We start from the raw sequence: 17,403 nt of genomic DNA on the forward strand, positions 1-17,403 counted from the left end.
AATTATGGACAATAAAACTTGAATTTCATATAATTTTCACCTGTCACAAAACACTCATCTTTTAATTTTTTTCCCAACCATTTGACAATTTAAAAATCACTTCCAGCTCACAAAATCATTGTCAGGCCTCATTTACTCGGTTGTCCTGATCTACTTGATAATTGCTGGTCACTGACGATGACAGCATTATCCAAATTTCATAAAAGTTACCCAAGAAAGACAAAAAAGTTAGAAATTAGTTTCAAGATCCTTGTTCTACTAGCAGAACATAAACCTTGTAATTGCCCTTCCGGGAACTTAACAGACTGTCTGGGTTCTTTTAACCTCTTGTTATACCAGAAAACCATCCAACCGAAAGGTATGGAGAATCCTGAGATACAAAACCTCTGGAAAAGAAATCAAGATGGGCAAAACTTCAGGCAGACAATACAGAGCCCCCCTAGGTCTTCAGGCAGTTGTCAACCAAGGGCTCTAAGACACCCTGGTAACACATTTCAAAATGTGCTACTGCGGGCTCCAGCTATAATGAGGCTATCATTCTGAGTGAGGTAGACATCAAGGCGCAATGTGGCCGGGTTCCCAATCTATGAGAAAGCAGCACCTACACCCAGTTGTTCAGAGAGGTTTGAAAACACAGGCTGTCACATCGTTGCACTCCTCTTGAGCTCCTGCTGCTGACAGTTACCAGTACGGTAACCACTTAAGTCCTCACACCCGGGCTTAGGTCCATCAAAGGACGGGCAACGTTTTGGACCTGCCTATGGCTCCCAGCACATTTAATATGCTGCCCAACAGAAAAACCACCTTCTCAGTAACCCTCCCGGGCTCCAGACAGCGAGGAAAACCTCCCGGGGCAGTTAAGACGTCCTCCTGGCTGAGGGGAGGACAAAGCGAGAAGACAAGCAAAAACAAACTAAAATAACGAAAACCGCGCTTCTCGTCACCGTGACGTAAATGCCTTACGCACATTTTATAGACCAGAATTTCGAAGTCTCGCGGGATCTTGCCGTTCTCTGACGCTCAGGAATTGCGACATCTCACCCGAGTTTCAAAGGCTACGAAGGGCGATCGCCATAACTCGGCGGCACGGGAAGGTCAGGTGACCTAAAGGCTCAGCCCTCGTCTTTGCGCCAGGGCCCATCTCACGCATGCGCGGGCAAAGGTTGCGAGTTGGCGCGTGGCTTTGGCTGACGGCGGTATGGGGCTCAGCCGAGTGCGGGCTGTTTTCTTTGACCTGGACAACACGCTCATCGACACAGCCGGGGCGAGTAAGAGAGGCATGTTGGAGGTAACGTTACCCGCTCCCTCGGCTCTTTTGCAGACCGGGTCAGAACGCCTCAGCCCGGTACTGCGCGCTTGCGTGACCCCGTGTTCCCTAATGCCCACTTCCGAGCCCCCGGAAGCACTGGCCGCAGTCGTCCTTTGAGACTTCAGTAGCTCTCTGGGGGCTGGAAAGATCAGGGAAGGGGCGAGTGAGCTGGGAGTCACGGCCGTGCGGGGACTACTTTCCCCGAGTCCAGCCCAGGGAGCTGGATTCTTGGAGACGGTTCCAGCGCGTGGGATCCGGAAGCACGTCCTTAAAACTGCCACGATTGTGGAACCGCCCACAAACGCAGGTAGACGGTCACCGTGCCACTGTACACCCGCGCTGGGCCAGGTAGAGTTTGGACCGTTCAGGCCACGCGCCCGCACCTGATCTTAGTGGTGGGTCTCAGAAGAGGGGCGTTTCCCCCAAGCATGGTTTTCAGTGAACTTCGGAGAGAATCATTGAAGGCAGCCCCATTTTTTTGACCCAAGAAGTTACCTAACAATCAGAGGCGAACCCGCATTTGAACCTGTATCAGAATTTTTTTCTGCAGATCTCCCTCTGGCTTTCCTGGCCTGCTGTAGTCTGGACCCTCAGATTTCCAAGGAGACACAGCAAAAAATTTGTGCTGCCCTGGGCATTCCTCCGGTGAGGCATTGTTCAGCAGCATCCTCTCCTTGTACCTACCGATGCTGTTGCAGACCTTCCCGGAGCTTTCCAGCCCCCTAATCCACCCTTGCTTTCCTTCCTCTGCCTTCAGCTTCAAGGAGAAATCGAAGGATTATCAGATGTGAAAAAACCCACTTTCAAAAGCCAATCCTTCCAACTCTGAATGTCCCGTCCTTCATGCTTCATCAGGTAGATTTTGTCTCCCTGGATCTTCAGCCTCTTCATTCTTTTTTTTTTTTTTTTTTTTTTTTCTTATACATTCTGCTCATGCTGCATGTTCATGTCTGTTTCTGTTTTTTAAAAAATGAAAAAGAACACCTACTTTGGACTCTTCCTGTAATGTATGTTGCCTGTCTCTTAGCCATGGTTTTAGAGAAATCCGTGCCTCTTATCTCCTTGTCTCTACCTCCTATGTATTTTCTAAATCCATTGCAAGGTAGCTTCTGTCTCTACTTCTAGAATGAAATGGATATGCCAGGTCATTTGACCTATCCCCACAATGCTAGAGTCACACTGGACTTTTTTTTTTTTTTTTTTTTTTTTAATAGTGCTGGGTATCTATTCCATGGCCTTGGCACGTGCTACACAAGTGCCCTACCACTGTATTACATCCCCAGTCCTTTGAACCTATCTTAATGCTTTTATTGAGGCTTTCTGCACTATTGATTGTCCCTTTCATCTTCATGCCTTTGACCTTGACCTCAAGGACAAGTCTGTGCTGTGTTGCCTCCAATAACCTTAACTGCCAATAGTGTATACTTATCTGTGTGTTCTTAACAAGCTAAGCCTAGTGTGTTGCAGTTGAATTCTTGTTTTAGGCCAATTTTTGCTACAGGCCAAGAGTTCAGGCTTTAAAAATCAGACATTTGAGTTTGAATCACAGCTCTCCCAATACCTAACTGAAAGTGCCTTAAGTTATTTAACCTTTCTAAGTCTCAGTCTTCATTACATTCTGAATAACAAGTGTCAGGTAGGTTTAATACAATACATGGAAAGTACAGAGCATCCAGTGTTTTATTCAGTGAATTGTACCACCATCCACCCTATCATCTACTCTATCCCTCAATGCATATCCCCCTTGCCATTGTTTTAGTTACAGCTGGACTCGTCCCTCATCTCGACTGTTGATGTGGTTTTGTCTCCAAGCTGGCCTCATTTAGTTGATTCTCCACATTCCTGCCTGTTTTGAGATTTCTAAAACAAAAATTATAGACTAGAGCCAGATGCAGTGGAGCATGCCTGTGGTCCCAGCTACTCAGGTGACTGAGTCAGGAGAATCGCTTAGTTCAGGAGTTTGAGGCCAACCTGGGCAACATAGTAAGACCCATCATATATGCGCAGACCACAATAATTGGATTATATTTCTTCCTAGTCTGTCACTTTCACTAATATACAAGTACCATGTTTTGTTTTCCAGATATCTCTTACTGCAGCTGTCAGTGGATGTTGTTAATTTTTGCAGCTTAGATGCCTGCAATTAGTGAATTCCCTAAGAGGAAACACAGTCTTAATTATCTTTGTTTGACTCATGGTAAATGTTGAATGAATATTGGATTGATGGACAAAAATTCTGATTGCAAGTCTTAGTTCTGTTACCACTTCTTTTATAAATAACTTATGAATTGAGCAGAATCGAATGGTCTGAATACTTTTATCACGGAAGGATACACAACTACTCATAAGTGTTGATCTAAAGTAGCATGACAGCTTTCATAAAAATGACTTATGAATGAAAGAACAGGGAAAGTTCCAGTCTTTACCTTGGGCTTAGGGATAAGTAGTAATATACTGACTACATATATCAGTTTTAATACTTTTTTAAATCATCTGAGAAAGATTTTTTTATTTTACATCTTCAGGCTTATTTTTCAGTGTTGATACCCAAGAATAAGCCTTCTACAGAGATGTATAGTTTATCACTAAACAAAGCAGAAAAATTTTGTATTTTTAAATTTACTTTCCATTAAAATGACAGATAACATACTAAATATATTTACAGATGCATTAGAAAAAGTGGAGGAGGAAATGAATTGCAATTTCAAAATGGTTGGTCAGATTTGACCTCATGAGATAGATGATGTTTGAGCAAAGACTTCAACCAGAAGATCTCTTTGAATTGCTAGACTATTGCAGACAGTCATACTTTGTGAGTATGTATTTTTAAATTCAGCCCTTTCACATCCAAATAATTGGTATTCAGAAAATACTTATTCAAAATCATATGATATCAAGTGTTACATGGTTCCCAAACCAGCTCCTCACAAATCTTTTAAAACAACAGTTAGCTAAACTCTGGTATTCATAATACTCTTAGTGCTGTGTCCAGAGAACAGAAAGTAGAACAGAGCTTCCTTTTTACATATTTTGAAAGAAAGCCTTAGAGTTTTGAAGGGGATGAGTTTATTTTAATCTACAAAATGATAACCCCTCACTATTATAATAGGTACCTGGTGGGCTCATTGCATTAGAATCCTTCACACACCTGATTTCCCCAATATACAAAATGTCCTCATTCCTCCAAGTTAAAGATTATTTTCCTTCATCTCCAGTTCAATCAAAATTCATTGTCTCAGCATAGGTGCTAGGAGAGTTTGTAATGTGTACTGATTCAATTTAAGTGTTATTTCTGGACTAATATGTGAATGAATGATAAACTTTCTGTAATGATGTTAATATTATTAAAATGTTTCCTAATGTCCCAAACAAATCTGTGATTGCTACATGACAACAGTGGTGTGTGACTAATGAGAAAGTTAATGCAAGGGATGTTATAGGGAGAAATTTTGAAACTCGGGGAGCAGTATGCCATGCCTTTGCAAATATCTTCCTTTTAAAGTAAGCTAATTGTGTTTTTTCAGAGCCCCAAGGGTGTGGATTACGTATTGCCAATTGTAGTAACAGGAAATTGGATTATTATTGGGAGCTCTCTTTATCTAGCCATTTGATGTCTTAACACTGTGCAGTCAAGAGGCCTATATCCTTTTACTGGGTAGCATGGGTACTAAAACTTGAGAATACCCTTCAGTCATAGCTTAAGAGTAATTCAGTTATGTTGCTAGAAAAGATAGTAACAAACAGAGGTAGAAAGGCTTGATTAAGATTTAACTTGGGGCTAGGGAGATAGCTCAGTCGGTAGAGTGCTTGCCTTGTAAGCACAAGGCCCTGGGTTCGATCCCCATCACCCAAAAGAAAAAGATTTAACTTGAGAAAGCAAAAGTTTTCAAGTGTTTTGCCTTCACCTAAAAGTCTTAGGGCTAGTTGGTGTGTGTGTGTGTGTTTGTTTTGGTACTAAGGATTGACCCTAAGGGCACTTTACCACTGAGTTAAGTCCCCAGCTCTTTTTATTTTTTATTTTGAGACAGGGTCTCACTAAGTTATTTAGGGCCTTGCTAAGTTGCCAAGGCTGGCCTCGAACTTGAGATCCTCCTGCCTCAGCCTCTTGAGTTGCTGGATTGTAGATGTTCACCACCATACCCAACAACTGTTACATTTTCTGATAGGCACAAATAGTCTGAATTTTTTCCCTTTTTTGTAAGGGTCTCTCATACTCTTGAGGGAAGAAAATGTGTGTTTTTCTTTTTCTCCTTTTCAATAGGTGAAGCAAGTTTCTGGTCTGAATAGCATGCCACTTGTTCCTTATGTTACTTAGAACAATATGTTTTTACTTTTTAGTAGACTGCTTTGCCTAGATTTTATTTGGTTTGATTTGGGTTTTTTTGTTTTTTCCTTTTTGCAGTGTTGGGAATCAAACCCAGGACCTCTTGCATTCTGGGTACATACTGCTTTACCACTGAGATACACACCCACCCCACAGCAGACACTTTAACCCCATTGCATTCATCTCCAAAGACACCCCACCCTAGTTGCCTTGCATGGTGAATTTTCCTCAGAGGCACACCATGAGACAGAGACTTCAGCTGCAGGTGTTCATTTGGGAGGTGGTCCCAGGAAGCACTATAAGGGTATGAAAAATTAAGACAGGAAAAGGAATCTAAAGCAGGGTAATTAACGAACAGATTTCTATTTGTGTGAGCAGTGGGGTATGTCTGGGAGACAGTGTGCAGAACATGGTTGTCCCTTCCAAGGAAAAAGAAAGCAGTGATATATATCCAACAATTTCTGCCCCTCTTGTTGCTGCATGGCAACACTTCAGCCCCAGACTGCATGTATGTGTCTGAGGCCAAATAAAACCTATAAGCAAAGATGCACAAAGACCTTCAGTATGAAGGCATTGGCATATGTGAGAACAGCCAGTGCCAAGGGGTTTTAGGCAGAATCCACTACAGAATGGGTTTCGAGTACCTTTATGAACTGGTTTCACATGGCCTCTGCAGCCTCATCTCTTAGCATCCTCCCTCACACACCTCCCATTGTGGCTCAACTCAGCTTGCCTTATCTAGATAAAAAAAATAGTTGAGCCAGGCGTGATAGCACATGCCTGTAATCCCAGTGGCTCTGGAGGCTGAGGGGAGAGGACGGCGAATTCAAAGCCAGCCTCAGCAACTTAGCAAAGCACTAAGCAATTCAGTGAAACCCTGTCTCAAAATAAAATATTTAAAAGGGCTGAGGATACGGCCTAGGTGTTAAGTATCTCTAGGTGTAATTCCTGGTACCAAAAAAAAAAAAAAATTCCAAGCTCTTGGCCTTCATTCCTTTACTCTAGAATGATTTGAATCCTCCCATACCTACCTTATCTGCTTGGTAATGCCTTCACTTAAATGTTACTTCCTATGCCAAGCCTTATCCAACTCCCCTTAACAATGAGTTCAGTTTTTTCTCCCATGGTGCTTGTCTACTCAGTTGTTACAGCACTTAAGCCAGCATTTGTAGTGGTTGTGTGCCTGCTTCTTTTCCATACCAGATAATGCTCCAAGGACAAGAGAGCTGGTCTCCAGGGCCTAATACATAATGTCAAGGCTAGTGTTTAGACTTCGGAAGTAGGCATATATGGATTAATATCATAGCTTGGGCAAGTTTTTAACTGTTCTGAACTTCCATTGCTTCATATTAAAAAGGGAATTTCCTTGCAGAGTTGTAGAAAGGACTAGAAATAATGTATGTGTATCTTTAGTAATAATGCTTGCCATGTTAGGTTTTTTTGTTGTTGTTGTTTTTTTTTTTTTTTTTGCGGTGCTGGGGATTGAACCCAGGGCCTTGTGCTTGCAAGGCGAGCACTCTACTGATTGAGCTATCTCCCTAGGGTTCTTAATAAATGTTAAGATGGATAAGAATATAGTGCAATAGGCTGGGGATGGAACTCAGTGGTAGAGTGCTTTCCTGTCATGCCCCAGGCACTGGGTTCAGTCCCCAACTCAATTAAAAAAAAAATGAAATGACCGTAGTTGAGAAAAAAGCTAGACAAACTAACCCTAGTTTTTCTGGAAAGAATCTAAACAATGCTTGCCAGAAATTTTAAGTGTTTTACTATAAGCACGAGTTTTATTTTCCCATATGACCAGAATGAAAGGTGATGGACTTAAAATTGAAAAATAAATGAAGACTTGTGTGAAAAATCTTAGAATGGAATTTTTTTAAAGATCTATATATGTTTTCTTTGCAACGTGAGGCAGTGGAAGTTTACAACTGTTAAAAACTCACCCAAATTGGGCATGGTGGCACACACTTGTAATTCCAGCAGCTTGGAAGGCTAAGGCAAGAGGATCACAAATTCAAGTTCCAGCCTCTGCAACATAGCAAGGCCCTAAGCCACTTTGTGAGATCCTATCAAAATTAAAAAAAAAAATTTAAGGGCTGGGGATGTGGTTCAGTGGTTAAGCACCCCTGGATTCAGTACCTGGTACCAAAAGAAAAAATTTTGCCTAAGCTGGAATTTGAACCCGTATTTGCCTACCTCCGAATCACATGCTAGTCTTTATGCTATGTATAATACACACAGACAGAATGTGTTGTCTAGAGAGATTAAGAGACCTTCACTATAGCGTCTTTAAAAACTAAGGCCAACTCCACCAAAAGTGGTATGGTAATGGAGCTGCTTCAGAGTCTCAGCCACTGTAGGACCACAACTTCTCAGGACATGACTGTTACAAAGTGTGTTAATGGAGTTATTTTCCTTTGTTTAGGTAATAAAGCTCTTAAAATCAAAATACCATTATAAAGAAGAGGCTGAACTCATCTGTGACAAAGTTCAAGTTAAACTCAGCAAGGAATGTTTTCATCCTTATAGTACATGCATTACAGATCTGAGAACTTCACACTGGGAAGAAGCAATCCAGGAAACAAAAGGTGGTGCAGACAATAGGAAATTGGCGGAAGAATGTTATTTCCTGTGGAAATCTACCCGTTTACAGCATATGACCCTAGAAGAAGACATCAAAGCTATGCTCACTGAACTTCGCAAGGAAGTCCGCCTACTCTTGTTAACAAATGGTGACAGACAAACACAGAGGGAGAAGATCGAGGCCTGTGCCTGTCAGTCCTACTTTGATGCTATTGTTGTAGGTGGAGAGCAGAAAGAGGAGAAACCTGCACCTTCCATATTTTATCACTGCTGTGATCTCCTTGGAGTACAGCCTGGGGACTGTGTGATGGTTGGTGACACATTAGAAACTGATATACAAGGAGGCCTCAATGCAGGACTGAAAGCAACAGTCTGGATAAACAAAAGTGGAATAGTACCAGTGACATCATCCCCCATTCCACACTACATAGTTTCTTCTGTGCTAGAATTACCTGCTCTCTTACAAAATATAGATGGCAAAGTCAGTATGTCAGTTTAAAACACATTATGATCCAGCCCTAAGAATAATTTGACTTAAGATTTAATGATCATTTTGTGAAGGTCCTCCCAACCCTTTTGCTTTTGACAACCAACCATTGACTTGTATTTATATCTGAAAATGCAAATTGCATTAATACAGATTACTTTCAGTAGTATGTAGTCCAGAAAACTTGAGGAAATAACATTGTTAGTCCATAACTTGAGATTTTTAAAAACTATTTTATTAATCTTTCAGTATCTTGGTTCCATGATACCAAGCAGGATAGCTTATGCATGGATACACAAATTTAACTTATATGGCTTAAAAATAGATATTTTTTTAAAAAGATATTCCAATACATGTATAATAGAGATTTATTAGAACAATTGGATCTGATTCATATGAAGTACTAAGTCATGCAAATCAAGCCATTTCATAGTGAAATTATTTTGCCTATTTTTTAAAATAAGTCATATTTTTGCTTATTCTGGGTGTGTATTGTCTATTATGCATCTTATTTTTCTGCATGACATTTTTGGGGGTTTTTCTATGGTGCATACAGGACAGATTGCTCCGGTTTATTAAAAAAAAAAACTGCTAAAATCAACTTGTGCTCTTTTTCCATGCCAGTTTCATACCTTTTTAGAGCCAGCTTGTATCTTCTTGTAGTCTTTACCTCTTGTAGAAATATTTTTACTATCCTTCCAGGCACACAGTGGAATTGAGGGGACTCGACTTGCTGGGGATAGGTGCAAATCACATGGCTTCAGAAGTCATTTTTCCTCCTGTGGATCTGTAAGACGAAAATTGCCTTCATGTGATTTAACCAGATAGTTTCTTTGCCCCCATCTGTTCTCCATTTACTGAATGGTTTCACGCACATGCTGAAACTAGTGTGAAATAAGATTTTGCTATGAACTACTTCTAGGGTGCCATTTTAATACTTGAATGACTCTTAGAGTTACCATCAGCCTTAAATCGGTTTTTTACGTTTTCAGAAATAATCACTGTTTCACAAATTTATGTATCTAATTCAGGGTTAACTTGGAGCCAATTAATGGCTCCATGGCATTATATCAGCAGGCAACTAGAAAATTTTTCCTAAGCCATGAGACTAGACAGTCTCCTGATTGCACTAACTAAACTTGGAGTGAAGTGGTAAAGGAAAGAGTGGTTAAGAAAGGAAATATTAGGGTTGTGTTTTGTAATATGAAAAAAATAAAAGTACTAATGTAAAATACTAGATGGTATATTGGGATTTGTAAAACTGACTCTCGGACCAATAATCCAATTTTAGATTATACCTGAGAACCTACTGTGTCTACTACTAAGAACCAGATTCTCTGCCTTGTACAAATGCCCTTTTGTGTTTACTTGAGACTTGGTTGTGCCTTGACCATCCCAGCGTGCTGTTGGAATGAAGCTAAACATGTTCACAACAGGGGTTGTTTGTATTTCCAATATGCTACCCATTCGACCTTGATTAAATTTAAGCTATTAGAAGTTGGTAAGTTTGGAGGGTTTTGGCCAAAAAAATTATGTGCCTGATTTCTCTAATAGGTTGATTGATGTGTACTACTGAGGGCTTATCCTAGCCCGCAGGGCAGATGTGGGCAATGTCACATTTATTACACTAACTGGTAGATTTACTTATACATTATAGTGACCAATCTCAAGATAGTTCACAGAACATTATGTGAGCAGTTATTGTAAAATTATCTAGCAGGGCTGGGAACAATGGTTCATGCTTGTAATCCTAGCTGCTTGGAAGCCTGAAACAAGAGGATCACAAGTTTGGAGGTCATGGTGGGAAATTTTAGTTAGAACTCTTTCAAAAAGGGCTGGGCATGAAGCTCAGTGATAGAGTGTCTCTGGGTTCAATCCCTAGTACCACACAAAAAAAGGATCTAGGGGAAAATTGAGGATTAAGCTATACAGTACAGCAATGCAGTATTACATTCCATTTTCACCCTTCTCTGGGGAGAACTTCGTTACACAAGGTATTTTAAATATTGGAATGGACCTGTGATTTCATTGGTAATGTTTTTGGTTTAGGATAATATTAAACAGTGATATAACAGTACCATTTTGTCATCTATTTTTTTTTTCATATACAAAGTCAGAAATTCTTAGTTGTCCAAAGCTTTCCAAATACTGTAGGTACAGAGGCCTAGAGTAGACATGAGTATTAACTTGGGATAATCAACAGGTGGAAGTGTCGCGAGTCCACATGCACATCCACCCACTAGATCAGGTAGTGCTTATTGTAGGGAAGCAGTTAAAGTACTGGCTTTATCATTTTCACACTTTTTAAAAAAAATCTAAATGGCTGTACTCATACTGGCAGTTCATGCTAGCTGTCAGCTGGGAGGGAGCTCAGCTGAGGCTGCTAGGTAGGATGGCTGAAATTACCTGACTTAAAGTGGTCCAGGAACCTCTCTGTGAGGCTAACCTGGGCACCCTCTCAACGTGGCAGCTGGGTTCCAGTAAGGATCATCCCAAGGGAGCAAAACCCAAAATGTAAATAATTACACCTGTGAACAGGGCTGGTCCTGTTTTGACCAATAATTAAACAGGAAAAGTCCCAAAGGAGATAAGAAGGGAAGTATTTCCACAAAGTGAAGCGAGCTGCATTCTGACACATTTTGGGATTACCATCAATATTTATGATAAAGAAGCAACTGAACTCATTTTCTTGTCCAATAGAATTGTGCTACAGTTCCATTTTTTTATATCACTGACTTTTGAGTCACTGAGAAGTCAGAAAAGCCACTCATTTTCATTCCTCCAAATTTAATCTATTAATTACTCAAAAATGTTTGCATATTTCACAAGTTCACTCCCCACCCAGCACATAACATACATGCCTATCCATAGACTTCTCTGAAATAATGCCCTGGTTATTTTCTTGGTTTCTAGCACCATTATGACACTTGCTGACATAATAATTAGGGATGCCATCTAATTTTTTTGTGCACCTACCAAGCTTGAAATCTGCTCTAAAACAGTCAGTATAAAAAGCTAATAAAATACTTTAAAAATCACTCAGGGCTTCACCCAATGTCCAGGAGATATGGATGAGATATTGACTCTGCTTCTCTAAAAACAACTCTAAGCCTGGGGTTGTAGCTCTGATAGAGTGCTTAGCTTGTACAAGACCTTGGATTCAATCCCCAGCACCATGAAAATAAATTAATAAAAGTAATGTTGTTATATTTAACTCCTGGGAATGACCAAATTTTGTGGGAGGTCAGTGACTTCACTCCTTCAATGATTAGCAAACACCATGAAGCCAAAGTTGGGAAGAGTAGATAATACCTGGTGCATACTAAGGCTGGCACCCATCTATAGGCTTTCTATTGACTAAAAATATTAATGCTCAAGGGGTTTTCAGAAAGTTTCTAACACCTTCACTGTGCAGATGAGAAAATGAAAACCATGCTTGATGAAATGGTTCACATGAGGTCCACGGTGGTAAAGTCTGGGCCATACCCCATCTTATTCTGCCCAGGTCTATCAAATTCTGTGCTCAACCTAGCACAAGTGGCAGATATTTTTTTAATTTGAGGATCACATTTGGGACATAGGTAAGACCTAGAGAACAACTTCACAGGAATTACAAGTTCAACCAGGGTGCTGAACAAGGATGGCACTGGAATTTAATCAAAACGAACGACTGTCCCTTTAACATCTACTTAGTGGGGGAAAATTTCTTCCAAATTAAAACTCCAGTCTTCTCTGCTCATTCCTAGAACTATAGACCTGTGATCATTTTGTCTTAATTCAGAAGTGAAAGGGTCCACTCCAATGGATCTATCCACACTCCAGTCTTTGTCCAAGAATAGACCAGTCTGCCACCCTGCCTGGCACAAGGCCTTTGCTATTGGGACCTCCTTGTGAGGATAAAGGATAGATAGTTGGTCTTTTTTTCCTCCATGCTAATGTCCTTGCACATGGTAGGGGTAGGGGAGAGCTCTGAACTGGTCAGAGCCTGCACTTGTCATGAGTTGCCTGCATTGCCTCCAGGACTATGCTGCATACCATGTGAGCATTTGGGGGGCTCTTTAGAAGACTTTTCTGGATCCCTCTGGATACAAGCTAATATTCTCCAGGGGATTTCCCTCCCGTCCTGGCTCTTGGGAAGGTCTTCTACCACTGGCCTTCATGAGTGGGTCCCCTTTCTCTCAGGCAATCCTCCTAGGAAGGGCTCTAAATGGCTCCAGATCAGCCTCTATCCCAAATCCTTGCCCCATTATTAATGAAAATTAAGATACATCTCACCCACATTCTCCACTGTTCCTTATGCCCCTGTCCCAGTCCCCTTGAATGCTCGTGCTCTCTACAGCAGCATGTCAACCTCCCTCTCAGTTGTCACTGGATCCTACTCTAGGTTTGTGGAGAAGGCAGTTCATACCCAGAGGGAATAGAATTCAGGTTTCAGTAGCTCTCTCCAAAGAAATCCCACAGGGCTGAGGCATAACTCAATGGTCGAGTGCTTGACTAGCATACACAAATCCCTGGATCCCATCCCCAGTAACAAAACAAACAAAAAACCCAAATCCCGTAAATCCCCATTTCATCTCCATCTCTACTTTCTCTACTCATATTCTTCATTTGGGTGAGGAAGTTCAAGAGTCAGGAAACAGGATCCTGTTAGCTACTTTGAAAAGTCTTCCAATAAGACTCACACTTACTTAGATATATAGTAAGTATTGACTTAGGTCAAAGTGTTAATTCTGACATCCTGGTACATAAGCAAGAAGGAATATGGTACAACATAAACACTTCTTAAAAAAAGCCAAATAAGGAAGCTACAGTGCATGGACTTGACGCATAAGCCCAATATTGAAAGAAGTGAAACATTTGATGGAAGCAAAGAAGAGAGAGAATATTTCCAGAGAATTAGAATTAGAGAACTGAATTAGTTCAGTTCAACACAAATTCATTGAGTGTCAGGCAGTGAGTCCTAAGCAATCAGAAGTTTACAGTCTCCAAAGAAGGAAAGTGACCAGCCTGGTTGAATAAAAGATGTACTCCATGTTCGTACAGCTATGTCAAAATATACCGTCATGTATAACTAAAAATAAAGTTATAAAGGTAGGGGGTTTTGTTAAAGTACTTCATAATTATTAAAGTTTTAAATAAAAGAAAGTAACATAAAACCATACATAAATAAAGCAGACTGTGAGACCACAGACACCTGTAATCCCAGCTACTCAGGAGTTTGAAACAGGAAGATCACAAGTTCAAGGCCACCCTGGAAAATTTAGAAAGACCCTGTCTCAAAATAAAATGAAAAGGTTGGTGATGTATTTCAGTGGTAGAGCACCTCTGGGTTCAATCCCCAATACCTTGAAAAAAAGAAATAGACTGTAAAGAGGAGGTTTAGGGGTGGAGAAAACCATCAACATTTTAGGAAAGAAGCAGCAACCCCTTGTGTGCATGTATTTGTGGTTTTGTGTGCATGTGTACAATCATGTGTGAGCAAACGTGGGTATGGCTGTGTGTGAACAGTGGAGGAGGGAAGGCACGTGTGTGTAGAGGTGTGCATATAGGAAATGGGTGGTGAATTGTATAGTCTGTGTGTGCATATGTGTTCAAGTGGTATATGCATATGTACATACAGAGGTCTGTGAGTAGTAGGATGCATGCTTGTGTGTTGGAGGGTAGGGCGAATACATGAGTGAATGGCAAAGAGCAAGAATACTGTATAGCTAAGTGCAGGAGTGTATGGGAATGTGGGAGTAGTAGGCTGTTGTGCACATGCATATGTGAGTGGTGGGGTATGTATAGTGGTAAGCATGTGTATGTGTAGTGACATATTTAATGGCTTTCAGTGTATATGTGTGTCATGCTGTATATGTTTAGTGCAGCTGTGTGTAATACAAATGGGGATTTGTATACGTAACAGGAGGTCTGTGTAAGGGTGTGTTCATGAGTAATCTGTATATTGAGCAGTGTGATGTATTGGGGTGAGGTTGTGTGTACAGCAGGGTGCTCATTTGTGGGGTGTGTGCATGTGTGATGAATAAGTTTTGTGAATAATGAGGTATGTATGTAGTGTGAGACATTTAATGGAATTATGTGAATGGTGAAGTGTGTGTACAGTAGGGATTATGTGTAAGCGTTTGCAGTGGTGTGATTTTTGGCAAGATGTGTTTGAATTTGTAATAAATGGAGAATGTGTGAGTAGTGGGTATGTATGTGCTGAGGAAGCTGTCTGTATAATGGGTTTGTATATAGTGAGTGTGTATGAAATGTGGAGAATAAAGGAGGGTTTGTACATGTGTCAGTGTATGTAAGCAGTAATACAGTGTATACAGAGTGTATATGTGTGTGTGTGTGTGTGGATGGTAGACAGTGATATTGTGTTAAGGGGTGTGTGTATATGTGTGTGTTTGTTTTTGTAATAGTGGTTGAAAAAGAACAACATGAAGGCCAGGCATGGTGGCGCACACCTGTAATCTCAGTGGCTTGGGAGGCTGAGACAGGAGGATCATGAGTTTAAAGTCAGATTCAGCAAAAGTGAGACACTAAGCAACTCAGTGAGATAAAATACAAATAGGGCTGGGGATGTGGCTCAGTGGTTGAGTGCCCCAGGGTTCAATCCCCGGTTCCAAAAGAATAAAAAAGAACAACATGAAGAACAAATGGTTCCTTTATTGAGTTAAAATATGCCTGGCTAAGAGAAGGGCACCATGGTTCATGTTTGTAACCACAGGCTGGGAGGTTGAAGCAGGAGTATCACAAGTTTGAGGCCAGTAAGACACTCAGCAACTTAATGAACCCGTCTCAAAATAAAAAAATAAATAAATAAAAAGGATGGAGATATAGCTCAGTGGTAAAGCTCCCATGGATTCAATCCCCAGCACCGAGAGCGGGGGTTGGGGGGAAGCCTGTATGAGAGAGAGGAATAGCTAGAGAAACTGGCAATCTCCCTTAAGATGCTGACTAGGGGCTGTAGCTCAGTGGTAGAGTGATTGCCTCACATGTGTGAGGCACTGGGTTAGATCCTCAGCACCACATGAAAATAAAAGAATAAACAAAGATATTGTGTTCATCTACAACTAAAAATATATTTTAAAAAAGAAAGATGCCGACTAGGAAATCGTGTCATTCTTATTCAGTAACCAGTACTATGTGAAAAGTGAGGAGGTAATTGTCTGTAAGCCCAGGAGAGAGGACTCAAGAGAAATCAGCCCTGCCACACTTTGTTCTTGGACTTGTGGCCTCCTAGCCTGTGTATGATTATGGCAGTCTGAGCTGACTAATACAAGAGATGACAGCTGGAATGCCTTTGTAGGGCCTGGCTCTATTCTATCATTCAGTCATCAAATATTTGTGCAGTACCCACGCATGTAATGTTGGGGTGTGCGTGTGTGTGTGTGTGTGTGTGTATAGTCAGGTGCTCTAGGCATTGAGTCTTCAGCAGAAAACAAAGGAGCCCAGTCCTGCTCTTATGCAGCTCAGAGGTTCAAAGAATATGGGATACCTCATGGGACCTCTCAGTAGAGTCCCTCTGCTAGTAAAGCTTGCATGCATGCAATTCAGGCTCCCAGGGATTCCTAGCTAAGACAACAGCTCAAGGATCCTTTACTACCTCTGTGTGTTCTGTCCAGTGGACCCTTGCATCTAGGTCCTTTACTTCACTATGGTATGATATAAACACTCTTTGGGAGCCAGAATTAAACCAGAGTTCTGGAATCTTCAAGAGCCTTGACCACAGGCAATCATACCTATTTTTGAAGGGAATTTTATTTTAAATTAGAAAATACCAGAATAAAAAACAGGGGGCTGGGGAGATAGCTCAGTCGGTAGAGTGCTTGCCTTGTAAGCACAAGGCCCTGGGTTGATCCCCAGCACCCAAAAAAAAAAAAAAAAAAAAAAAAAAACAAAAACAAAAAAAAAAACCCATAGCAAGAATGTTAAATTTTAATTTCTCAATTTAATCTTGCTACAATTTGAGTATGTCCCCCAAAGGTTCACATGCTGAAAGTTTGGTCCCCACAGTGTGGTGAAGTAGGAGGTGATGGACCTTTAAGAAATGGGGCTGCCAGGAGGTAGTTAGGTCACTGGGGAATCTGTCCTTGGAAGGGATTAAGGTAGCAGTAGCTTTCATGCAATCTCTGAGCTCTCTTGAGAGCAAGTTGTCACAGAACAACTTGACCTCTTGGGCTTCTGTTCTATGTTGCATGCACTCCCACCATCCTTTGCAACACCCTCATCAGAGGTGTACAATGCTATTTGGACTTTTGGCCTCTAATACTGTAGCAAAATAAACATTTTTCTTCATAAAGTTAACTTACCTCAGGCATTTTGTTACAGTTACAGGAAATAGCCTAATACATCTCTTCTGCCCTTTTCTCTAGAAATTAAAGACTTTGGGGTTGGTGTAATTTCTAAAATAAACTTGCTTCTGTCATTAGATTATTTAAGATAAGAGTGATATACACTTTGACTTACTGTAAAAGCCCTCATCTGACTTCTTTTAGCCAGCTGAATATTAACAATACCTAATATTTCAACCAAAACCAAACTGCCCCCCAAAAGAAAATAGATCCTACTATAAAATAAATAAAGTGGAACCATCAAATGCTGACAAAGATGCAGAGGACAGAAATTTATTGGTAGCTAGAGGGAAATGCAAAATGGTACAACCCTCTGGGAAATGGTTTTGCATTGTCATCTACAGTTAAACAGAGACTTACC

The 17,403-nt window shown here is 40.9% G+C and overlaps 1 protein-coding gene across 6 annotated transcripts; it reads left to right on the forward strand.

Annotated features, from left to right (window-relative positions):
• Positions 1–1,139: 1,139 nt before the first annotated feature.
• On the forward strand, positions 1,140–9,934 carry NANP (N-acetylneuraminic acid phosphatase). Of its 6 annotated transcripts, XR_013761911.1 has the most exons (5): positions 1,147–1,288; positions 1,860–1,954; positions 2,067–2,164; positions 3,975–4,121; positions 8,056–8,196. XR_013761911.1 is itself a non-coding variant. In XM_079127533.1 (2 exons), exons 1-2 carry the CDS (start codon positions 1,199–1,201, stop codon positions 8,710–8,712), a joined length of 747 nt encoding a protein of 248 aa, XP_078983659.1. In that variant the 5' UTR covers positions 1,159–1,198; the 3' UTR covers positions 8,713–9,934. The 6 variants fall into 6 exon arrangements, 1 of the variants encoding a protein (XP_078983659.1); XR_013761908.1 differs by lacking the exon at positions 1,860–1,954 and having other exon boundaries at positions 1,140–1,288; positions 3,975–4,125; positions 8,056–8,194; XR_013761909.1 differs by lacking the exon at positions 1,860–1,954 and having other exon boundaries at positions 1,142–1,288.
• The last annotated feature ends 7,469 nt before the right edge of the window (positions 9,935–17,403 follow it).

The sequence above is a fragment of the Sciurus vulgaris genome (genome assembly GCF_902686455.1).
Source record: "Sciurus vulgaris genome assembly, chromosome: 2".
NCBI classification, from domain to species: Eukaryota; Metazoa; Chordata; class Mammalia; order Rodentia; family Sciuridae; genus Sciurus; species Sciurus vulgaris.